This window comes from Carassius carassius, chromosome 43 (genome assembly GCF_963082965.1).
Source record: "Carassius carassius chromosome 43, fCarCar2.1, whole genome shotgun sequence".
Taxonomy (NCBI): Eukaryota; Metazoa; Chordata; class Actinopteri; order Cypriniformes; family Cyprinidae; genus Carassius; species Carassius carassius.
The window spans coordinates 3,916,226-3,943,625 of NC_081797.1; the positions used below are offsets into that span (position 1 = coordinate 3,916,226).

At 34.0% G+C, this 27,400-nt stretch overlaps 1 protein-coding gene across 1 annotated transcript in view; it reads right to left on the reverse strand.

Moving 5' to 3' along the window:
* syt7a (synaptotagmin VIIa) overlaps positions 1 to 27,400 on the reverse strand; it is a 136,169-nt gene that overhangs the window by 54,309 nt on the left and 54,460 nt on the right. Inside the window, exons 2-3 of the mRNA XM_059536893.1 lie at positions 21,892 to 21,995; positions 2,498 to 2,577 (exon numbers count right to left, since the gene is read on the reverse strand). Of these exons, the coding sequence (XP_059392876.1) occupies positions 2,498 to 2,577; positions 21,892 to 21,995 (184 nt within the window). The remainder of the gene's footprint in view (positions 1 to 2,497; positions 2,578 to 21,891; positions 21,996 to 27,400) is intronic.

A 27,400-nucleotide genomic window follows, 5' to 3' on the forward strand; every position in this document is an offset into this window, starting at 1 on the left:
GTCAGCAAAAAACTGCTGATGACATGACACGTACTTATTCATTTGTTTCTCATTCTGTTCTGAATGTAAATATAAAATGCAACTTTCATGTTATCGACAATACAAATCATTTTCAGGAGCAGATGTGTGACCCTGGACCACGAAACCAGTTTTAAGGGTCATCGCCTTTAATGGTGCACAAATAAAGTCTTTAGCAATGCATATTACTAATCAAAAATTAAGTTTTGATATATTTATGGCAGGAAATTTACAAATATCTTAATGGAACATGATCTTTACTTAATATCCTAATAATTGAAAAGAAAAATAGATAATTTTGAACCATACAGTGTATTGTTGGCTATTGTTACAAATATACCCATGCTGCTTGTGACATCACATTATGGCGCTATTTGCACTTTTTGGGTCACTTTATATGTCAGTCAGACGGTCGCTTCCTGTTTAAGTTGATTTGCATGATGTAATCAGACTCTGTGCTGCTTGTTAGACAGATCTGGGGTGTGAGTGGTGAGGGTTGGGGTTGGGGTGTGGGTCAGGGGTTTGTGTCTCTTACCGGCCTGAACAGAGACTCACTTGAGTGTGAGGCGTGGATCTCCGTAAGGGGCATAGGGAGAAATGTTTAGTACAAACTCCTTAGGCGGGTATGAGCTCCAGCGCTGCTGTACTGAACTGCTGTCATTGTTATTCCAAAAGTCTCTGTCTAAATCACTGAAGAGACACACATACATGTCAGTAGAGCATCAGCCATCTTTCATCCATCAGTCTACACACAGCAGACCTCCTGATCCGGGACAGGGAGTGAAACAGGAGAGGAATTCGTCATTCATTAAGAGGTGCAAAGACAGTTTTATGAGCAAAAAGGGGAAATAAATAAACCGAGCCGATGCATCCATATCAGGCAGCAGAGCAGAAACGTGCGAGATTATACCTGTGCATTCAGTAGTTTTACCAAAAGCATAAAGGAGAGAAAAAGAGAGATAGAAAGCCGTAAAGCATCACACTTAACCAAAACACATTATTTAAATATAATCAACACAATATCAGATGCTATTTTTGGTGAAAAACATTCACGTTTGGCTTAAGAAAATACATATTTGCATGGGTGAAGAGAAACACGAAGGCTCAGATGAACCTGATATTGGGAGGAAAGGATATTTATGTCAAGTTAGAATTTCAAAAACAGCTTTAAGGGGGAAAAGCAATTTTCAGTTAAAAACACAGATTTCCACAAGCACCTGCAAGCTTCAAATCCAAAGAAGTACTCATTAGTCTAAAGCAGCAGCTGCAATGTCACGAAGCACACAACACAGGCAAAAAAAAAAAAATCACACCGACTTTTACCGTCGTGCGCCTCCGTGAATAACAAACCCACAAACAAGGAGGCATGTGATCAACCGACGAGCAAAACAATGGAAACGCAGTGTCCCGCTGAGCTCAAACATCCTGCATCCTCAATCAAACGCTCTCAGATTCGTCCCGAATGAATGTGAGAGCGCCGCGCTCATTATGGATGCAGTTGATTGGTCTCGTACTTGTCTTTTTTCTTCAAAGCAAGTCTAGACTGTTCAACTCAATGGTGAATGAAATGGAGAGGAAATCATGACTTTTAAGCAGTGCCGATCCGTGAGGGACATTTCTAAGAGTCAGATACAGAACAACACTGAACAAACCAACACAAGACTGCAGTAGACTCTTCCCATTTTATTATAATTAATTATCAACATAGTTATTCATATTAATAATAAGACAACATATGCATATTTTTGCTGAGATGCCATTCTTTTATTTTTTTATAAAATAAATGAAAAACATGATTTAATAATAATAATAATTATTATTATTATTATTATTATTGTAGTGATAAAAATTAAATATGTAATATGCCAATATTCTATTATTTTATAAAATGTATATAATATATAATATTAATTTATTAAAAAAATATATTATACAGCATATACATAATAATAAAAATAACAATAATAAAGTTATATATATGTTTATATATATGTTGACAATTAATAATGGGATAATCTTTCTAATCACCCACCTAATGCTAGTCAAAATGATGAAACATGAAATTTATGAAACTCCCTGAGCTTTATTATTATAATTATAGTAATTATTATTATTAAAAAAAGTGACGTCAAGAATTGAATTGCTTAACAGAAATCAGTTGATCAATTTGCCAATTAAAATTCTCTGGACTATCACATAACAACAAAAAATATGACATTTTATTTTTTACGTATTTACATTATATGAATCTAGCTTAGACATATTAGTATGTAAATGAACTGTTGCTTTTATTATTTGAGTTGCTATGTTGATTTTAAACCCATTGTGGAGCCTCTCTTGCTTCCTCTGACAGACCGCCACTGCTTTATCAACTCCTGAAATGATTTCCTCTGTTCAAAACACACGTGTTTGTCATCCACGGACTGCTTCGCTCCAAAAAAAACACCCCAGTGAACGAAACGAATGACCCTGCACCTACTTGATGGCTTTTTTCTCTCCTCTTCCTCTTCCTGAATCAGGAGACCCGACGGACTCCACTCCTGGTTTATTTCTCTTCCCCTAAAAGACAGAGAGAAGTAAAGAGGAAGTTTATTCTCAGTGTCCTAATTGATCACAAGCTTCTCTACATCTAGCATTATCCGCCGTTCCTCCTTCCAGCTCTCCTCCCTGATGCTTCGCTCTGATCGCTCAAATCACACAGTCGCTCCCAAGTCATCTCCTTAATAATTAAACCACACACAAGCCTCATATTTACATGGTAATAGCCAATTTAGCCCTCGGCAGCGTCATGGGCTGCCGGAGAGAAGAGCGAGAGCACGTGGGAGAGACAGAATGACAGAAAGTGTCTTCAGAGGAGTAGGAGGCGATGTGGAAACCCTCCATAGACGTCACTGCTGTCCGCCTCTCTGCTCCATAAACAACATGTTACAGCAGCTTTCTGACACAGCCCACGTTCACCTTCAGATTTAGGGAGACAGACTTCATATACAGACACTTCATATATATATATATATACATATATATACACACACACAACAGTTCTGGTTCTCAAATCTGATTGGTTGAGGACAGTGAGATATTGTATTGTTATCGCTACAGGAACGTTTGTATCACTCTTCTTCCAGAATACTTATTTTGTGTCACAGAATGTAGTTTTAAGGGTTTTTAGGCAAGAATGTACTCGTTTAGACTTTAAAATATACAGTTTGTCAATTGTATACTACATTTGGTCTTTTATGTAGTTGTTCTTGTTTCGTATACATTTTGTATTTTATGTTGTTGTTGTTTATTATTCAATAAATAATATTTTGTATACATATTAGTATTGGGATACAATGAGTGTGTTCGTGATGGTGATTTTTGTGACATTTTTCCGCCATTGTGTTTGTCATTTTGTTTTACGAGTCAGCAGTAAAGACTTTTATATTGAAAGACACTGAAACGGAAGTTAGTTTTACTTTTAACAACAGCTTGTAAGACGCGGTTAACAAATGCAGTGAGCAGGGCTGTCATCGGAAATCACCCAAGAAAGAACAACAAAGATATCGATTTCCTCAGCAGACATTCAAACTAATGTTTTATTGTGAATATGAGACTGAGCTGAAGTTGAATGCTGTAATAGATGAAGGTAATCACACGCTCTCAGTCCAATTTCTCATACAATACTCTACATAATATAGTGAGCTTTTAATTAATTAAAACAATACATTTTAAATGAACATACGACACTTACAACCATCTCTAGGGTTTACAGAGAATGGTCAGAATTTGGCATAAAGAACATGAAACATAAAACACTGATATTAAAAGGCCAAATTCAGTACACAACCTTATTGATGATGCAAACTTTGTACGGGCAAGCACATGAACCCAGAATAAAAACACAATGTGCAAATTTTTACATTAAATGGATTCCCATAAAAATACTATGAAGAAAACACGAAACCATAATCAATAAGATGTGTACTGAATTTGTTCTTTTAATATCACTATTCTAAATAGATTAGGGCACTTTAAGTGTTTTAATATGGATTAATATGGATTGCAAATGGCCCAAACTTGTTTTTTTTTTTGTTTTTTTTGCATATCTTTGTTTATTCTTTTAAGAGGTGAACTAAATATTTGCAGCTTGAAACCGATGGAAAATTGGCAGGATTGTGCTGCATTTCTGGATGTTTTGCCCTTCTGGTATTTGAGCCAGTCATGTGACAAAGCTATGAATTTAAAGCAAACTCAGTTTAACGTATGTTATTTTAAAGAATTTATTTAATTTTTATATTAATTTCATGATTTTACTTCGTTTCAATAATAATGTATACCTGAAAATTAATATATTGTAAATGTTAAAAAAAACTTAAATAGTAATTCAATGGCAATTCGTTTGTATTTTTTTTTTAATAATTTAATTTATTTTTATAGTAATTTCATAATTTAACTTGTTTTAATAACAAAATAATTTATATATATATTGAACATTTTAAACTTTTTGAAAAAACTTATTTAAGAAATCAATACTTTTATTATTCTTCCGTAAGGATGCATTAAATTGATTGAAACTGACAGGAAAGACATTTATCATGTTAGAAAATATTTCTATTTCAAATAAATGCTGCTCTTTTTCAATTTTACATGCACTGAAGAATCCTGGATTTGAAAAAATGTACTGCAGTTTCTACAAAAATATTATTATTAAAATATATTTTGTCAAATAAACACATCCTTGGTGAATATTAGAGACTTAGTTTAAAATGATTTAAAATCTTACTAACCCCAATTTTTTTATTATATAAGAAGAAGAAAAGGAATAATAATAATAATAATAATAATTTAAAATTAATTATATTTTATGATATTTATGTATTAAAAATCTACTTTATTATATGAAATAATTTATATTATAGTTAGTAAAGTATTATATAATACTTTATACTTTATAAAAACACACACACACACACACACACACACACACACACACATATATATATAAATTTTATATATATGAATAAAAAAAAAGAAATGAATATATCTATCCATCTATATATATATATATATCTATATATATATATATATATATATATATATATATATATATATATATATATATATATAAAGTATTTTATAATATTTATTTATATTTTATAATTATTTATACATTTACTTCATTTTTATAATACAATAATTTATGTGTGATATTTTTTATGTATTGTTTACAGTTTTTAAATAATTTATTATTTTGTATAATATTTCAATATCTTGTACCACTTCATGTTGAGCTGGTTTCTTGCCGATCCAAGCTAGATCAGCTTGGTCTGCCAGTGAAGAGTGTTAGTCTATCTGATCAGCTAATGTGAAGCTACTCTAGCTTCAATCTAAACTGGTGTTAGCAGGATTTTTGTAGGCAGGGTGTTCATTTTCCAAACATCTCAGTCGCGGCTCCACCGTCTGACACACTGATTTAAATGAAAAAGGACAGTCCAAGAATCACCCAGATGTGCACAGCACACACAGCGACACACACATGAGTCAGTCAGCCGAAGGGGACAGGAGCGACACACACACACACATTTTAATTACTACTGACTAACCCCAGAGACAATGCGAACAGCAGAAGACTGGATACTCATAGAAAAATGAATGGAAAATATTAGAACGCTCAATAATTGCGTCTGTAGGAATAAAAATCCTGCCTTACAGCTATAAGAGTCAATCATTATTCTTTTTAGATAGAAGCATTGCCTGTTTTGTTTTGTTTATTTTACTTTTGTAAAGTGTGTGTCCTCCATTAAAGACTGGCTGGCCTCTAACTTTCTGCAGATAAATGCAAGTAAAACTGAAACACTGATCTTTGCTCCAGACCACAAGATCCCGCTGATCAAACAGCACCTTGGCTCTCTTGGCTCTTCTGTTAAATCCAGTCTCAGAAACCTGGGGGTTGTGTTTGACCAGGCCATGTCTTTGGAGATACACTCAAAACAGCTTGTCCGAAACTGCTTTTATCACCTTAGGAATATCTCTAAAATACGCAAAATGTTGTCAAAGAAGGATCTGGAAATTATTATTCATGCTTTTATATCAACTAGACTTGATTATTGCAACTCTGTTTTTACCTTCTTGAATAAGTCAGCCTTGAACAAACTGCAAATGGTTCAAAATTCTGCTGCTAGACTTCTAACTGGTGCCCCCAGAAGGTCTCATATCACTCCCGTTTTATTAGCTCTCCATTGGCTCCCTGTAAAATTCAGGATTGATTTTAAGATTTTAGTGTTGACTTATAGGGCATTAAACAGTCAGGCCCCACAATACATCAAGGACCTTTTGACCCCGTACTCCTCAAGCCGCACTCTTCGGTCCTCTGGCCAGAACCTGCTTATGGTCCCAAAAACTCGCTATAAGACCCGAGGGGACCTGTCTTTTCAGTCTGTTGCCCCCAGACTGTGGAATGCCCTGCCTCTGTCTCTGCGTCTGGCAGACTCTTTTGTCTCTTTTAAAAAAGATTTGAAGACTTGTTTATTTAAGAAAGCTTTTGGTTGATGGGTTTTTTCAGTAGTGTTACTTTGATTTGACTTATGTATATACATTTTTATTGTTTTGTTCTACTTTTCTTGTGTACAGCACTTTGTGATTTTATCTGTGAAAAGCGCTTTAGAAATAAACTTTACTTACTTACTTACTTACTTACTTTAGAACACAAAGTAGCTGAAGTAAAATGAAAAACAGTTTTTTGCCATGATTTAAACTAAAAAGTAAAATGTATCATGTTGAATTAAAGCTAATTTATGTTATAAAAGATAAAATATAATATATAATTATATTAAAAATATAAAATATAATTTATTATAATTTATTTATAATAATTATAATTTATTAAATAATATTATAAAAAATGTAATACAAAATAAATATTATGAAATAATATTTGTAATAAATAAATAAAATGTGCACTAGACCACTATACCAAATAAAAGCAATAATTTATTAAATAATATTACAAAACGTATATTAAAAATGAAATATTATGAAATAATGTATTTTTATAAATAAATAAAATGAGCACTTGACCACTATACAAAATAAAAAAAACAATTTATTTAATAATATTAAGAAATAATATAATAAAAATTTTATATTATGAAATAACCATTTTAAAAATAAATGAAATATGCACTAGGCCAACATGCCAAATACAAACCAGCCATCAGTATTCTGAGCTTTTATACCATTCTAAACATTTCTAACCTTCAGTCTAAATCTTCAGAGAATCTCATGATATTAGCATACAGTAATAGCTTCGGATAAAAGCACAATGCTATCAATGACCTCGACGCCACAGTAGTGCCAGTTCACCTTCAGACACAATCCAATACGCAATTTAGAGCACGTGGATCAATAAACCAATTAAAAGAGACACTTAACAGACCGTTTAAAGACAAGCACGTCCAGGACATGCAGTGACATTACCGTATGTGATGCATATGCAACAACATGCCCTCAAAGACTGATTACACATATACACACGTTACACTCAGTGACACGTTTCATAGAAACACTCCACATCACAAAATACTTTCAGCTTTCCAATACGGTAATGTGGTACTCTGATATTTACCATGTATATATTCCAGGGTAGTTCAAATGCAATAGTATTAAAACCTTAATCTGGAGTGTCTAAATCGGTATTATGTCCAAAGAACATGGTTATACCATGGTATTTCTCTGTAAGAGTAACATTCTGTGATTCACCTTGAGACTGAATTCAATTAGCAATTTCAACCACATTGAAATCAATACACTAATTAAAAACGAGCCATAAAAGCACTAAACATGTTACATGATAAAAGCCTGAAAAAATAAAGACTGACCAAATATTCAAATACATCCATGTTGCTTATATACTGAAAAAATAAATAAATAAATAAATAAATAAATATATATATATTCTAATTGCATTATAATAATTTAAAAATATATTTTTTAATTATATAAAATAATTTAAGAGGCATATATTCTCTGAGATTTAAATTTTATCATTAAAATTATTTACAAATACTTAAATATATTAATTATCTGAAATCTCATGATATATTATGCAACTGAGCTTCAGATAAATATGCTTTTAAAAAGAAGTAAAAAGGCAGCTAATTAATGCTTAACTCAAGAAAAAAAAATAGTAGCAATTTTAGTAATAAAAATAATTATGATTTTTAAATTATATAAAAAATAAAATAAGATGCATATACTTCTCTTATATGTAAATGTAATAATATTAAGTTATATAAAAATATTTTAAAAAGTTCAAAATATTGTTTTTCTCTGAAATCCCTTAATCTTTAAAGGAGTCATGACCCACAATTTTCACTTTTCCACGAGAATCAATGTATGTTATGATTGCCTAACAATTATACACTGGCCGGAAAGCCGATATTTAAAAGTGAAGCGTTTGTTTACCTCAGGGTTTGTAAAATAGCCCACGTGCACGCGCACTCAAATACGAGATTTTGATTTCTTCCCCGTCTTGACGTCAAGACGGGGCAGGATATACCATATATGGACACCGCAGCAGGAAGCTCGCCCCTTCCCCTCTCCCCCTCATATTCAGTCGAGAAAGACGCTGGAGTAGTGCACACGTGAGTTGCTCTGTGGTTGACTGCCAGAATCAACATGTAAATGTGTTTTCTCTACCAAGAACGGACCTAGCTATCAGAGACCAATGGATTAAATTCATTTTTAATGACGCGGTTCCTTCAACCCTTCCACTGGTTTATCGTTACGTGTTTGTGCTAAACATTGTACGCCGAAATCCTTTACAAATTTGGGGCAATATCAGGCGAAGTTGGCATCGAAGCTTGGGAAAAGCGCCATTCCAACAAAATTGTCTGCAATTGAAACGGTAAGACTGTGTTTTTATTGCTCTACTGTGTGTAACAAACAGCATAACTGCTAATGCAGCTATTGTATGCTATTGCGTCTGTCACTAGACAAATAAACAAAAGACTGGAGGTAAAGTAATTATTTATGTTCCCTGTAAACGGACTGCAAAAACGGACTTTTGACTGCATTATAATGATTTCTTAATTCAGAATATGATCAAGATTGCGTAGGTTGATGTGTTCGGGGAATTTGCCAGTTAATAGTAACATTTAAAGCCCCTTAAATGAACGAAATGACTCGAAAAAAGATTTGTTCATTTTGATGAACTAGTTTGAACAAGAGAGTCTGGCGTTGCCAGATTGGGTGTTTTTTCCGCTACATATTAAGGCCGGTTTACGGTGGGTTTTCGCCTGGAAGGCTTTATAGAAATCTGGCATCCTACTGAACGAAGTTAAACTGAGAGAGCGTGGCGTTCACAGACACCAGAATGAACGACTTCACACAGTAACGTTCATCAGGCAGTAATGCGGTACGTTCAGTTCAGTCCAAAACATGAACGAGTTCATGAACTATCGTTCAATGAACGCGTCCAGGCACAACTCTGGCGGGAGTATTAGCTTCGAGGTATAACTAACGTACTTTGCAAAAAACAAATGACTGAGATCATCATGAATTCGGTTATTGTTTATTTATTGCCTAACGCTTACATGAGGCCCCGTCTAGTTTGTGTGTGTGTGTGCTCACGTCTTATATTTGTGTGTGTGTGCTGTGCTCACGTCTCATATGAGTAACTTTATGTGCGTAGATAGTTCATATACATGTAAGTGTGACTAAGTTTGATTTAAGCCCTAAACGGCGCTGGCCGGGAAGCCGGTCGCGTTCATTCACAACTTGCGCCATGATGTCAGTTTGTAATGAAATGCTAAAGCGTTACCTGCGGTGTCAACCCCCCTCCTTCCTGCAACCAATCAACGTGCCCCTCATTTGCATTATTATAATGACCGTCCACGACAGCCAAAATATCGCATCAGATCTCGCGAGACAATAATGCCTACAGAGATAAGGGTCTGAGGATCTCTGTGTTTATTTTTTTTTTCACTTTTCTTTTTTAGAAGGGCCTGAAAGACTATAATACAGCAGTAGGTATCCAAGGTAATACGAGGGTATGACTCCTTTAAAGCAATTAAATTAAATTAATTAATTTAAATTAGAAATGTGAACATGAAGAACATACTAACTAAATATTCAAATTAATGCATGTTCCTTATATACTGACAAATATAGAGAAATTTAAAAAATCATTAATGTTGTATAAAAAAAAATAATTAAGATGCTTATGAAGAGTTTATTCGCAAATACAGATTTTTTTCAAATGGGTTTTGAAAATCAGAAATTTTCAAAAATCATGTTTTTTATTATGTAATCATGTCTAATTGTGTTAGTTGGCTGTATTAAGTTGTAAGTTTATTGGAATTCAAAAAGAAGAAAAAATGATTTCTGAGATTTATTTATGAGTTATCTGTTTTTTCAAAATGAACTCTTCACATATTTTCTAAAAAACAACCTTCATAATATAAGAAATTCTATAAAAATATTTAAAGTGAAAAAACATCTGAAGAACATGTAGCATGTCCTTGATATGCAGCCAAGCATGCGTTTGTTCATGCATGCAAATACAATCACTTTAAACACACGACACATTCGATTGAGAGTAGTGTGATTGTTAAATATCACACACACACACACACACACACACACGCTGAGTACTTACAGGCTGCAGTTTCTGGGTAAGTAGTCGCAGTTTTTGACAGACAAGAAGCAGTTATCAAAGGAAACTGGTCTGTCATCAACTGTATCATGAAATGTTCACAGAGAGAGAGATGAGAGCGAAACAAACCCGAGCGAGAGAGAGGAAGAGTGAGGGAGGAGGAGGGGTTTGAGAGAGAGAAGTGGGGATGAAAGAGAGGGAGGAGAGGACGCCGCCGTTGATTGAGACGAACGGAGGAAGCGACAGCTCGCCAACTGTGAGGCTCGGAGGGGGAATGAGTGACAGTCTGTGTGTGTGTGTGTCTAGAATGGAGGAGAGAGTCAGATATGTGCATTCAGAAGCATGACTCGCTCTGAGCAAAGACACACACGTGCAAAAGCTGCTACACACACGGCTGCAGGCAAAGACATCAGAAAGAGCTTCAGCCATACAGACACAAACACATTCCTCTCAGTCTCAGTCTGAGCGCTCTCATATATCTTCATATATTCTCCTTTTCTTCTCATATTTTCTGTGTCTTCTCCAACTTTATTCATCTCCCTCTGGTTTGGGCTTCAAATGCGTTTTTTCTCTCTTTCTCTCTCAATTTGAAGTACTTTATTGGAGTGATTGTTCCACAAACCACCTACCATAAATACACAGTAAATATAACAAAAATAAAATCAGTAACAGAAAAATGTTTTCCCAGATATTTACAATATGTAAGATAAAATAAAAAGATATTAAAATACTAAATAATAAACCAAATAGTAAAAAAAAAAACGTTCTAAAAATAAACTACAAAAATCGTACTTTTTTAAATTTTAAATATATATATTCTACACACACACACATTATATAATAAAAACAAAACAAAAATAAAAACTAAATTATTTTATATAATATTATAAATGTAAAAAAAATTAATACTTAAAAAAATACTTATAAAATAAAATAATCCTTGATTAGTGAAATGTTCCTGACATGTAATCTGACATGTTTTTCAGTCATATCTAGGCTGCTGTTGGCTTTTCAAGAACTCTTAAAGTATCTGTTCAAGTTCATGAAAACTGTGTACAGAACACAGAGGCTTTAGTCGAGCTGTTTTGATCTGAGATCAGCACAGAGATTTACAGTAGAGAGAAAACTACATTTAAAATGCAAAGAGATCTAGCTGTGAGCCACTTGCTCAATTAAACATAATGAGAATCATGTAAAAGAGTCACGTGTGTTAGTTTAATAAAAAATGCAACACTCATGCTCAGCTTAAAGTTTCATTAAACAGACTTTCAGCCAGCGTTACATTGAGATTATTTTCTCCTAACATTGTGTAAACGCTTATCAAATGTAAATGACATCATAAGAACAGTTCATTAACAATTTCATTTCTAACATTTACACAACATTTACACAACATTAAGCCAAATGTTTGCAGAACACTCCCTGTTAATAACAGTGCACACGTTTTAAATTGAGCTTGCAATAACGTCACCTTCTGTCCACCTAACAGCACAGAAATGATCATTATAAAGACAAACATCCAGCAGTATATACTAAGATAGTTTTCAATTCCAAACATACTGTACCATCAGTGTGTTGCCTTGATTGAACATGCATAAATGAAACAATCAAACATTTATTACATAACGCATGCCGTTTCATACATTATTTGCTGTATACAGTATATGATCAGCATACTAGGCCTACAGTGCAGTTAAGATCAATGAGAAAGTGATCTGTTCTATTCCCATTCATCTCAGTACCAGTTATGACTCACTCTAGATATTAAATTAACTTATTATTGGCAATTTTAAAGCAAAATGAAGTGCGCTGCCTAACTGCATCTAACAAAGCAAAGTCTGATTTTAGCTTCGCACACTACTTCGGGTGGACAGTATGTAAACTGAAACACAATTCAGCTTCTAATTCTATTTTTAATCACATCAATTACAGTCAGTCAAAAAATCAGCAGTCCCTTCTAAAAATGCCTGTTTCCCTTCATTATTAGAGAAATAGTGCCGGGAGAAGCGGCTTTCTTATCAAGAAGTGCAGTACAGAACAAGAGGTCTCCTCCAACCCCAAGACAGGATGTAATTATCCCAGCGCTTCTCACACACACACACACACACACACACACACACACACACACACACACACACAGCAATCTGAGTCTCAGCAGACTTCATTAAGGATTTAATATGAATCTGCTTGACCCCTTCAACACCTAGTCATGACGCAAGGGTAGCGTAAAGTCCAACGGACACTCATCGGTGAAGTTAAACACTAAATAAAGACCATTTTACTTCCGTAATGGGACAAATTTCTGAGAGTAATATTCAATGAAAAAAGTCATTTTTTAATGTTTATGTTTTTTTTTTTTTTTTTTTCGGGGGTAATTTCAAAACACCACACAATATATACATATACAGTACAGACAAAAAGTTTGGAAACATTACTATTTTTAATGTTTTTGAAAGAAGTTTCTTCTGCTCATCAAGCCTGCATTTATTTGATCAAAAATACAGAAAAAAACTGTAATATTGTGAAATATTATTACAACTTAAAATAATAGTTTTCTATTTGAATATACTTTAAAAAAATAATTTATTCCTGTGATGCAAAGCTGAATTTTCAGCATCATTACTCCAGCCTTCAGTGTCACATGTAACATCCAGTCGATCACATGATCATTTAGAAATCATTCTAATATTCTGATTTATTATGAGTGTTGGAAACAGTTCTGCTGTCTAAGATATTTGATCAATAAAAGGTTAAAAAGAACTGCATTTATTAAAAAATAAAATTATAATAATATATATTCTAATAATATATTTTCTTTACTATCACTTTTTATCAATTTAACACATCCTTGCTGAATAAAAGTATTGATTTTATTTAAAAAGAAGAAAAAAAAAATTACTGACCCCAAATTACTGACCAGTAGTGTACATTGTTATTACAAAATATTTATATTTTAAAAACATATCTTTTTTTTTTACTTTTTATTCATCAAAGTATCCTAAAAAAGTGTCACATGTTCTGAAAAAATATTAAGCAGCAGAACTGTTTCCAACTTTGATAATGAATCATCATATTAGAATGATTTCTAAAGGATCATGTGATAATGATCCTAAAAATTCAGCTTTGCATCACAGAAATAAATGATAATTTAAAGTATAATAAATTTAAAATTAATTATTTTAAGTTGTAATAATATATCACAATATTACATTTTTTTCTGTATTTTTGATCAAATAAATGCAGGCTTGATGAGCAGAAGAAACTTCTTTCAAAAACATTAAAAATAGTAATGTTTCCAAACTTTTGGTCTGTACTGTATATGTATGCATTAGAAATATAAAAAGCCTGCATGCTCAGAATGTCACTTATGTGAAAGTCTGTTATTAAATTGTTGTGTTTATGGAGCATATCTGCTGACTTTTTCTGTTTTTGTAAAACATTTTTAAAAGTTTTTCTTTATAAAATAATACATAATAAGTTAAGATGTTGAAATTATAACTCACTAAATTCATTAAACAAGAATTTATTTTTTTTAATTGGAAAATGATGCATATGATATAAATTATTGCTGATTAGTTTGTAGTTTTCATAATTAACACATTCTTACTGATGATTTTGAGCCTTCAAGTGCTGGAAAATCAGCACTGATAATCTGGAAAAAGTCTGTCTGGGTCTCTCAAACAGACACGCATGCACTGATTAAACGGCCGGTGTGGATTAGTCAATCTTTAGAGGTTCTTAACAAGTCTTTGAGGAAGAGTTAATGAAGGAAAGAGCAGGTCACACACTGGTCAGCGGTTGAATCTGATCAAACACCTTGCATTGTGAGACGCTGCAGTTCATATTCAACAATTAACCCTGCAAAGCCTGACATATCAAATAACAGTCAGAAAATTCCATTTCTTTTAATGGAACAAAATCTTGGAGCTCACACTCGAGGAGTTAAAAACGCAATTTCATTTTATGAGCAAAAATAGAATTTGATGCAGATGCTGATATGGTGATATTTCTATATCCAAAAAAAAAAAAAAAGAAATTCTGATCATTCTTGTAATATAAATCAATCTTTATAAAAGTATGGCAGACTACTTGCATAGAATTATATATTTGTTTAGTTTTTTATTACGTCTCCAAAATCAAAGTTCTCAATATTTACATTTAATAATTTAGCTGATGTTTTTATCACAAGCAAATTACAAATGAGGACAATAGAAGCCATCAAAACCAACAAAAGAGCAACAAAATATAAGTAACGTGACAAGTTTATAAAATGACTGTAAAGTAGAGATTATTGAAATAGAGAAAGCTAGTGTTAGAGTTAATTTTTAAAAAAGAAAAAGAAAACTAGAAGTAGATAGAAAACAAAAAGAATAGAAAAACCCTATTAGAGGATCAAAGTTTTTATAAATAAAAAGAAAACAATTAGATAGAACAGAAATAGAATAGAGAGTGTTAGTGCTAGTGTTTTGTTTGTTTGTTTTTTAATAAATAAAAGAAGACGGGTATATTTAATAGAAATAGAATTGACTCTAGAAGTGTTATTTAATAATAAAAACAAGCACATAGAACAGAAATAGAATGGAGAATGTTAGTGTTCAAGGGTCAAGGTAGACATAAAAGAAATAGAATAGAGAGTGATAGTGTTAGAGAGATTTCTTTTAATAAATATAAGAAAACAAGTAGACAGAACAGAAATAGATTAGAGAATGCTACTGTTAGAGGGACAAGGCTTTTAATAAGTAAAAAGAAAAGTAGACCTAATAGAAATAAAATAGAGAGTGTTAGTGTTAAAGGGTTTTTTGTTTTTAAAAATAAGATATAATAAGTAGATAGAATAGAAATAGAACAGAGTGTTAGTGATGAAGAGATCTTTTAAATATAAGAAAACAAGTAGACAGAACAGAAATAGATTAGAGAATGCTACTGTTAGAGGGACAAGGCTTTTAATAAGTAAAAAGAAAAGTAGACCTAATAGAAATAAAATAGAGAGTGTTAGTGTAATGTTTTTTATAAAAGAAAACAAGTAGATAGAATAGAAAGAGAACAGAGAGTGTAAGTGTAAGAAGGTGGTTTTAATGTTTTTAATAAATAAAATAAAAAACAAGTAAATAAAATAGAAATATATTAGAGAATGCTAGTGCTAGTTGGTCGAGGTTTACTTGAATAAATAAAAAGAAAAATAGACAATAGAAATAGTATAGACAGTGCTAGTATTAGAAGGCTTTGGGGAGTATTTTTTAATAAATGAAAGAAAACTAGTACTGTAGATAGAATAGAAATAGATTAGAGAATGCTAATGCTAGTGGGTCAAGGTTTATTTTAATAAATAAAAAGAAAAGTAGACATAATAGAAATAGAATAGACGGTGTTAGTATTAGAGTGTTTTTGCGAGTTTTTTTAATAAATGAAAGAAAACAAGTATAGAATAGAACTAGAATAGAGAGTGCTAGTGATAGAAGGCTAAGTGTAGATGGAAGATGGCTAAAGACTCAGCTGCTCGGATCGAGTATCATTATGAATTCTACATGTCAACATGCTCTCCATATTACTTCTGTACCTCAGTTCTCTTAGTGTGTGACAACTATTGGATTTCTAAACTATTTTAAGAAGAATATATGAGGCAAAGCTACTAGAATGAAACATAACTACGTCTCCTGATCTACTATGAGTAATAAAACACTCCTTGGGGAATCTCACGCAGGTGTAAAATGAAGCTTCAGACAACAGATCGAAGAACTACAGAAAGCAGAATATGAAAATATCGAGCCCTGAAAACCTCTGTTGTCCTGTTAGTCCTTGAATGAAGGGAGTGTGATGTATCGCTGTCTCACTCACATTACACTCGTCTGTCGAAAAGACTACCTGTCTTCCTGTATGGAGAGGAAGATGCAACCTGAACCCTTTACACAGACACAGACACAGACGGTTACTCCATCCACCCGGCATTCACGACACAACAGTCTTGTGCTCATAACCCTGTGTGCTTAATACATAACTACTAAAGAGCAGCTTCTGAGTAATGAAATGCTCCTCTGGGAATAATACATACTCAAATATATACAATTCTAATAAAATGAATTTCATTTACAAATTTATTATTATTTTTTTGTAAAATGTATTTTAAAATACTTATTTCAGTATGTAAAATACATTCTTATTATTAAAGCATATTTTATAATATATAATCCTATTTATGGTTTATTTATTTAAATCTCCCGTTTTAAAATCCATGCGCTATAGTTGTATATAATTATGCATGATGTACAGTGGGTACGGAAAGTATTCAGACCCCCTTAAATTTTTCACTCTTTGTTATATTGCAGCCATTTGCTAAAATCATTTAACTTTATTTTTTCCTCATTAATCGTTGACATTTTTGCACATTTATTAAAAAAGAAAAACTGAAATATCACATGGTCCTAAGTATTCAGAACCTTTGCTCAGGATTTAGTAGAAGCACCCTTTTCACCTAACACAGTCTTTTTGGGAAAGATGCAACAAGTTTTTCACACCTGGATTTGGGGATCCTCTGCCATAGCTCCTTGCAGATCCTCTCCAGTTCTGTCAGGTTGGATGGTAAACGTTGGTGGACAGCCATTTTCAGGTCTCTCCAGAGATGCTCAGTTGGGTTTACTGTAAGTCAGGGCTCTGGCTGGGCCATTCAACAACAGTCACGGAGTTGTTGTGAAGCCACTCCTTCGTTATTTTAGCTGTGAGTTAGGGTCATTGTCTTGTTGGAAGGTGAACCTTCGGCCCAGTCTGAGGTCCTGAGCACTCTGGAGAAGGTTTTTGTCCAGGATATCCCTGTACTTGTCTGGAGCATTCATCTTTCCCTTGATTGCAGCCATTCGTCCTGTCCCTGCAGCTGAAAAACACCCCCACAGCATGATGCTGCCAAGACCATGCTTCACTGTTGGGACTGTATTGGACAGGTGAGGAGCAGTGCCTGGTTTTCTCCACACATACCGCTTAGAATTAAGGCCAAAAAGTTCGATCTTGGTCTCATCAGACCAGAGAATCCTTCAGGTGTTTTTTATCAAACTCCATGCAGGCTTTCATGTGTCTTGCACCGAGGAGAGGCTTCTGTCGGGCAACTGCTGGAGGGCTGCAGTTATGGGTGACTTTCTATTACTTTCTCCCACCTCCCGACTGCATCTCTGGAGCTCAGCCACATTGATCTTTGGGCTCTTCTTTAACTCTCTCAACAAGGCTCTTCTCCCCCGATAGCTCAGTTTGGCCAGACGGCCAGCTCTAGGAAGGGTTCTGGTCGTCCCAAACGTCTTCCATTTAAGGATTATGGAGTACCACTGTGCTCTTAGGAACCTTAAGTGCAGCAGAAATGTTTTTGTAACCTTGGCCAGATCTGTGCCTTGCCACAGTTCTGTCTCTGAGCTCTTCAGGCAGTTCCTTTGACTTCATGACTCTCATTTGCTCTGACATGAACTGTGAGCTATAAGGTCCTACTGTATATAGATAGGTGTGTGGCTTTTCTAATCAAGTCCAATCAGTATAATCAAACACAGCTGGACTCAAATGAAGGTGTAAAACCATCTCAAGGAGGATCAGAAGAAATGGACAGCACCTAAGTTAAATATATGAGTGTCACAGCAAAGGGTCTGAATACTAATGCTGCGTTCCAGGCAACCCGTAACCCGTGTTTTTCCAACCTTCTACCCGTGAAAGTGCACTGGAACAGCAGTCAAACCCGTGACTTCCCACCCGTGAACTCGTACTAGATAGATGTACTCCGAGTTGCGAACTCTGACGTCACATAGCCTGCGAAACAACAATGGCAGCCTCTACGGATAATATTGCCTATGGGTGCAGTTTACGCAAGTGGTGCACGTTAAAAAAACGATTTTAGGACAATATAACATTGCAATAAAATTAATAATCTAGCTACAATTGCTTGCGCTCAGGAAGTTTGGCGTGACTTGCCTGGAACGCTATAAAGTCGTGAGTCGTGGTTTGAAATCGTGACTTACGGGCTCAAAAACCTGCCCGGAACGCAGCATTAGGACCATGTGATATTTAATTTTTTTTCTTTTTTATAGATTTGCATAAATGTCAACAATTCTGTGTTTTTCTGTCAATATGGGGTGCAGTGTGTACATTAATGAGGGAAAAAAATTAACTTAAATAATTTTAGCAAATGGCTGCAATATAACAAAGAGTGGAAAATTTAAGGGGGTCTGAATACTTACCGTACCCACTGTATATATCTGTTTATAATACACATTTCGTATTGTATTGTATACCTCTGCTGCCATCATAAAGACCCATTTCAATTGTTTATGTGCTTCTCTTCGATTTCTTCTCGTAAACTCAGAGATGTGGATTCGGACGGCAGTTAGATTACCACATGACTTTGGTTTGTCAAAAGACAGTAGGTAATTCAGCCAGGGAATTTTACAAGAGTGGTGAGAGATTAAAAAAAAAAAAAAAAAACACATTCTTGATTTCAGACGGCAATTAAATCACTGACTACCCCCTCTAAATGGTGAAAATCACTTACATTCCCATGGGAAACAATTACCGTCCGAATAGGGCTATATTCAGTATGTTGTTTGTTGTGGACCCATCAAAATAAAGTGTTAGAAGATATTAAGAATACAGTCAATTAATGCTCTAATGACTGCTAACTGACATGTAGTATCAACATTATTTACTGTTAGTAGAATGTCTAAAGTGGACTTTATCAAAATAAAGTGTTACCGAAACTCCTAACAGTAAATATTAAACTTCAGCACATCATTTATGTTCGGCAGCATGCAACGCACTATCAGCAACTCCAAACACCTTTGTGACTGTATAGCAACATGCTAAACCCAAAACACTTTAGTGACTGCATAGCGAAGCCCTCACATAGCAACACACTCATAACTCAAAACACCCTAATAACTGAAATAAAGTAGACATTAAATATAATATAAATATTAAATAAAGAATTTAAACAAAACAACATTTTTTTATGTTGCCTTGTTTAGGTCGAGACACATATTTACGCTAAATTTAACTAAAACTAAAACTGAAATAAGAATTAATTAAACCTAAATATTAATAAATTGACAAAAAAGTTTAAGTAAAATGAAAACTAAAAATATAAAATGCTTGAAATATTAAAAGCTATTATAGTATATACTGTATAGTACATACCGCTAAAATAACATTGGTTTTCAATCAGCACAAACACTCTCAGCAAACAAACTGTTAGTCTTCCTTTAAAACACATCCAACTAATGTTACTGGCAGAGGTGACCCTCTGAGCTTAATGAGGTGACAGGTGCAGCTTCCTGCTGAATGCAGGTCATTTCCTGTTGAAGTTAACGAACACAAGGTCACAAAGCGTTCCGAGCTCCAAAACACACACAAACATGCATTCACTTAGCCATTATCATAATAACAAAACACAGTAAATCAGACTCAGATGATTTGCTGGTCTTACGCAGCAATTTTAACATGATCAGTCCAGTCTGCTAGCTGCTTTAAAAGAGATTTTCGAAGCTAGACCAACTTAATATTGGCGTGACCAGACTGGGAGACAATCTTAAACCATCTATGACCAGGATTTAAAGGGACAGTGCACCCAAAAATGAAAAATTTGTGTTGAACTGGACTGGAACTGGAACACCTGAACTGGAGCACTAAATGAGATCATTCATCTTTGGATCATATACGCTATTATTTTGGCTCATTTTGAGTCAAGTTTCTCGCACAGACCAATTGTTTTCCTTCATAAGATCTAAATATATTGTCAGGAGCCACGGGTATTCATTTCATGTTTCTTGATATAATTTTTTTATTCTCAACTACCTGTTAAAGCAGCTGATCACTTACATTTAATGAATCACAATGGACAACAGTTTCATCTAAAAATCTTCTTTACTGCTCTACGGAAGAAAAAAGTAATCTACATTTTGGATGGCCTGGGAGTAAATTAACGGCAAATGTTCATTTTTATGTGAACTATCCCTTTAAGAAGTTTTAAGAGTAAACATAACCAAAAACTGCTGCATATAAGGTAGTATTCAAACAAATAAATAATGTTTTGTGGTTTGCTTCAGTTGTGAATAATTCTTTTTTTTGAGGGCATCCATGAAAGAAGGTCTCCAAAGTATAGCCAAGTAAACACAGAAATTCATTCCTCAGGCACACACACACACACACACACATGCTTGTTAGTATGCATGTGCACATCCTCACTAACCAAAACACACACATGCACGCACTGGTTGAGAGGGCATGTATGAGCTCAATGACCTCATGACACCGCTGTGATTGCCTGTGGTCACTCTTCTGGGTGGAATAAGGTCAGAGATCACATACAGTTGTGGCTGAGTATGAGTGGCTGAATTTACAATCGCCTGTACGTGTGAGGTCTGCCGGCATGTTCAATTAAGTATTTGGCTTCTGCTGGCGTAAATGGGAAAGTGGCTCTTTCACTTTGAAACACCTGTTTCCGGTCACTCAAGGTCGTTCCAATCAGCGCTGCCTTTTACAGGTCACTGTTTTCAGCCTTAAACTGGAGAAAACCCTTTAGAGTCCTCATATGACATCACAGAGGAAACACGCTAAACATTTGTGATATCAGACCTTACAAAACTAAATACACTACATTTAATGAGGAAAATGTTGCTAGGATGTTCTGTGTGGTTGCAAGGGTGATGCTATGCGGCTCACACACAAACACACCTCAAACACAAGCACATACAGCCCTAATAAAGCTGGCACACTCTCTAGGGTTCACGTATTGGGATACATGTATGACACGCACCGAGAATCTATTAGCTTTGACTCACAAATGCAAGCCAATCAAACGAATCAGTGAAGAGCTGTGTGGTGTGGTTCCACTCCATCTGTGTAATGATCCGCGGGACCGTCCTAATCAATAAGCTTTTACACTGATTAATCAGCATGGAGACGACTTTATTATTTCACATTTTACTACAAAATCCTGATTGTGAAGCAACACAGAAAAATACAAATACTCCTTCTGTAGGTCCTTTGTTTGCTCACATGTTTTTGAGGAGAAACATCAGAGACAAAGTTGATAATTATCTAAGAATTCAATTAATTCTCCGAGGCTTAAGCCATAAAATACTAAATCTGTCATGTTATAGAAAGGTAAGTTAAACAAATGCAGATGCAACGTTTATTCAACGCATTATAAATGTTCTGCACCATTGCACAAACAAATGCATGTACATGAATGTCTTAAATGTGTGTGCGTAACTCACCAGCTTGCGTTGACACCATCCGCAGACGCCGCAGAGAGCTACCAGCCAAACGCCACACACGGTTACCGCCAACGACACCAGCAGCACGCTCAAAGAGACGGAGCCTGTGAAACACACACACAATGTTAATATCCAAGCATTGGGGGAACAGTCTGACATTTACTCTGACGAGAACGCCAAGAGTTTATGAAGCCTCTGAAATCCTAAAAATGGATCGATATTTTTCACGATGGGAATGTGACTGGAGAACAAAATCAGAGAGGGAGAAGAGGACAATTGGAAAGGGAAAGTATCTAATCTTACAACTCTCTAACCATTAGGGCAGCTGTGGCCTAATGGTTAGAGAGCTGGACTAGTTACCAGAAGGTCGAAAGTTCTAGTCTCGGTGTTGGCAGGAGTTGTACTGTAGGTGGGAGGGAGTTAATGAACAGCTCTCTCTTCCACCCTCAATACTCATGACTGAAGTGAGCAAGGCACTGCACCCCAAGTTGCTTCCTGGGTGCTGGATCTATTGCTGCCTACTGCTCCGCGTGTGTGTTCATGGTGTGTTCACTTCTCACTGCTGTGTGTGTGTGCACTTGGATGGGTTAAATGCAGAGCACCAATTCCGAGTATGGGCTACCATACTTGGCAAATGTCACGACTTTCTTTCACTTGCATCTGAGTGGTTTTCAACATGCAGCTTGGTGGTTGCTACAGTATGTTGTTGCTATGAGGTTTCTAATGTTTTCCAAGTGGTTTTCAGCATGTTGTTGGTGGTAACTACAGCTAGGGAGTTGCTATGCAGTTTCTTATGTATTCTAAGTTGTCTTCAGTCAGTCTGGTAGCTACAGTGTGTTCTATAAATGGTCTTATCCATGTAGCTTGGTAGTAACTACAGTATGTGGTCGCTAGGGCAAGACAAGTTTATTTATATAGCACATTTTTTACACAAGGCTTTCAATAAAAGAAAGTAAAATAATCATTAAAAAAATGTCGGTGAAGGGCATCACTATGCGTTTTCTAAGGTTTTCTTTCTTTCTAAGGTGGTCTTTACCATGTTGCTTGGTGGTTAGCAGTACAATATTTGGTCGCTAAGGCATTGCTATGAGATGATTTACTTATGAGGTATTCTAAGTGGTCACTAGAGTATGTGGTTGGTAGGGTGTTGTGCTGCTGTGTAGTATTTTAAGTGGTTTTCAGCACATTGCTTGATGTTTGTTACAGTATAGCCCCTTTCACACTGCGATTCCGGAAAATACACGGGTAATGTGTCCCGGCAATTGTTCCCGGGTTGCTAGATTTTGCACTTTAACACTGCCAGTTATTACCCAGAATATGTGCGTACACAACCCGTAAAGGTCCCGTAAAGACACGTGACATCAGGGCATGACGTGTAATGTACGAGTCGAAAACGCTGAGCACGTTATATGTTCACTGAAGCTGGTGAACGATCTCAGCTTCAGCGCGGAAAGTGAGGAACTATCTGATCTCTGCTTCATTACAGTTTGCACATATTTTTTTGTCGCAAACCTTGATCTGCCTTCAAAACAACCGGTAAAACAGTTGCGCAATAACGTGCGTCATCACTACGACGCGCCATTAGATCTGGCTTTTGTTCACACAGCGCTCATTCCAGGACTGAACCCGGCAATGTTACTAGGTCCCCGACCCGGGATCAGTCCCGGAATCAATCCCGAATCCAACGTGAAGTTTGAAAGGGGCTTATGAGGTTGATGGGTAATCTGGGTGGTTGCTAGACCATTGCTACTTTAGTTGTTCTGTGTAGTGTGTAGCATGTTGCTATGCAGATACTAGAGTGTTCTAGGTGGGCTTCTAGGAATAAAATGCATGTAGCAGAGCAGTGCTGAGGGCCACAGATGTGAGAGACATAGAGACGGACAGAACTGAAAAAGACAGAGAGAGACAAGAAGGAATCTGACAAAATATGATGAATGGACACATCTGCTGATGGAGGTGAAGGGAGGAGATGGAGGGATGGATGGATGGTTGAGAGGAGGGAGGGAGGGACGGGAGTAAAGAGTGATAAACGTTTAAGATTGATCTCTCCTGTGAACTGAAGGGACAAAGCGTGATGCACTCATGCAGTCAGTGTGTGTGTGTGTGTGTGTGTGTGTGTGTGTGTGTGTGTGATACACAGGCACTTTGATCTGCTGTTCCAGCACAACCTTGTGAAATGAAAGCAGAAGCAAACCTTCAGAAAGAGCTTCAGTTCTACATCAACAATGCTTTACTGTCATAAATATTCTCAATAATAGTAAAAACTTTGGAAAATAAATAAATAAATGAATAAAAAAATATGTGTTATAATATATAACAAATATATATTTCATCTTAAAATGTATTTTTTATTATTTAATATTACATAAAATATTTTGAAGTACATATATATATATATATATTTATTTATTTTTAGGAAAAGCAACATAACATAGCAAAATAAATGAAGAACACCTATGGTAGAAATTCAATCTGAGCACCCTAGCTACCACAGTGCAAACAAACACAATGTTTTCTTCTTTAACACCTTCATCTGTTATTTTGTTTCAAACCTTATACACTTCGTATCAAAGGTTTTGCTTAAGCTATATTTCTCCAGAATAAATGTCACCAGCTTTTATATTTTGTTATCTTTATTCCAACATTTTGAGATGTACACATACTTTTGTAAGTCGCTTTATCTTTTCCGCTCGTTGTTTCTTGTCTGTTATAATCAGACATTGAAGAAGTAGTTCTGGGGAAAGGATTGTGTTTTCTCTATCTCTTTCTTATAGACTCTCTCTCACACCCATACAAACAGAACAAAACACAGTTCACCACTTTTGAAAAACCAGTTGCATTTCTCTACAAACATGAACTGAGGTGAAATTGCTTTCTGAAACAGATCAACACTGACTTAATGCAGGAAACTCATCCAGTGAAACAGAGTGATTGGAATGGCACTCTACCATATACAGCGCACAGTATATAAGCCTTAGCTAAACGAGCAAAAACTGCAGTGAAGTGAAAATTAATAATTGATCAATTATAACAATTTTGCACAATAATAATAAACAATAACAGTAATGCAACAATATTTATTTAAAAAAAAAAAAAAAAAAAACTTTTGTCATTTAAATATTTGTTTTATTATCTACACACACACACCCACACACACACAAACACACACATATACATACATATATATATATATATATAAAATTGAAATGAACTTATTCATACAATATTTTATACAAAATAATATTTATTTATAATATTTATTTATGAATATAATTAATAATAAAAAACTAAAGCCAATAAATTGCACAAAAAAAAGAAAATTGCAAATCGAACAAAACTAACCTACAGTAAATTGAAAACATATAACTGATAATAGAAAATAAATTGAAAATAACAGACAAGCAGAACCATTAAGTACTGTCACATGTGATTTAATGCAACAATATTTTGTAAAAATCAATAATTTATTTAGCAAATTTACACAAAATTTATGAATTTAAACAAAAATTAATTCTGCTTTTGTCATTTAAATTATTTTATTTATTTTTTGTTATATACACACACACACACATATAGTATATATATATATATATATATATATATATATATATATATATATATATATATATATATATACACATATATATATATATAATATATATATAATAATATATATATATATATATATTATAACTGCAATGAAAATGTATTCATACAATATTTTATACAAAATAATATTTATTTATTTATATAATTAATCATATATTTATAATTCATAATAATAATAAAAAACTAAACTAAAAAAAATGAATTGCAAAAAAAAATGCAAATCGAACAAAAACTAAAAAAAAATTGAATACAAATAATTGATAAATTGAAAATAAAAAAGACAAGCCATTAAGTACTGTCATGTGTGATTAACTGTAAAATTCATGAATTTATTTTGCTAATTATTTACACAAAAATCTATTCTGCTTGTTTCATTTAAATCGTTAAAATACAAATATCTATTTTTTTATTATTTAGTGAATTATTCAAATTAAATTATTCAAACATATAATTCTGATAACTGTTGTGTGTCCCTGGTGTTAAATCGATGGCCTAGTCCCACTTGATCTAAAGGAAGACAGGTTTCATAGCAAATGCTGCTTAATGCTGGACCGTTTAAGTGAGGCTATGAACCTGTGGCCTTAGCCTTCATCAAAACAACCTTCACCTTTATCTGAGAAAGACACAGAGCAGTAGATTATGTTTGTGTCTCGCACACACATATATCTGGGTTTTTTATCAGAGTGTGTGTGAGTGGAGAGTAACGGGAGGATGAAGGTGCGTCTGTGCCTCCGGCCAGAGGAGGAGTACAGCTGATGAAATCTGAAAGCTGAGAGAAAGCGTCCCCGCTGAAGGACGCACACACCACTGGAGCCTATTATTTCTTCACCTAAATAGTGTGCAGTTAGATGAGACAGACGGAGAAAGATAAGGAGAAGTTTGGTTATTGTTTTGCGGCTGAAGATAACGTCCGTCTCAGACGGCCACCACGAGTGCTTCATGTGATTCTCATCTCTGATTTATGAAGAAGTCTGGCTGTTATTATACTGAAACCTCACAGATGTGCATCTGCACTACTCAGAGACGGACAATACCTCGCTCTCCGCCCTCTAAGTATCCAAAACCTCACACATGATTCGAAGAAATGCAAACCTGACGGTGTAAAGGAGCAAGAGAAAAGCCGGCGGGAAATAAACACCTCAAACCAGATCTTTTTAATATCTCAGCTGTTTCTTCTAAACAACAACACGACGGTTCAAAGTCATATTACACTCCGAAATCAAAAGAGAGAACATTGATGTTTTAGATATATTAAAGATATTTTGAATTGAATAAAACAATAAAAAAAAACTGAATTAAAATTACTATAAATCAAACAAATAATGTTAATGCTTACTATTATAATTAATAATATTTAAGGCCATTATTATATTTTAATATTTTATTTAGATAGTGTTCGTTAAAAATTAAGAATATATTTTTATTTTTACATTATTATACATCAGATAAATAAATTTTATTGTTTTATATTATGAATAATAATAATAATAATAATAATAGTTAGCAGTAGTAGCAGCAGCATTACTAATAATAAAATAAAACAATAATATGTATATGTAGTATAATAATAATTAAAGATTGTTATCTTTATTGTTTTATATTATGAATAATAATATTATTATTAATTATTATTAGTAGTAGTAGTATAGAAATATTACTAACAATAATATGTATTTGTAATATGATGATGATAATAATAATAATAATAATAATAATATTTTATTCAATTTTATATATTTGTATTTTATTTCAATAGTTGACAATTAAGAATACATATTTAAATTTTTACATTAAGAAATAAGTGTTAATGTCTTATATTACTATGAATAATAATAAGAAGAAAAGCAGAAGAATTGGTAGTAGCAATAGTAATTGATAATAATAATAAACAATAATATTT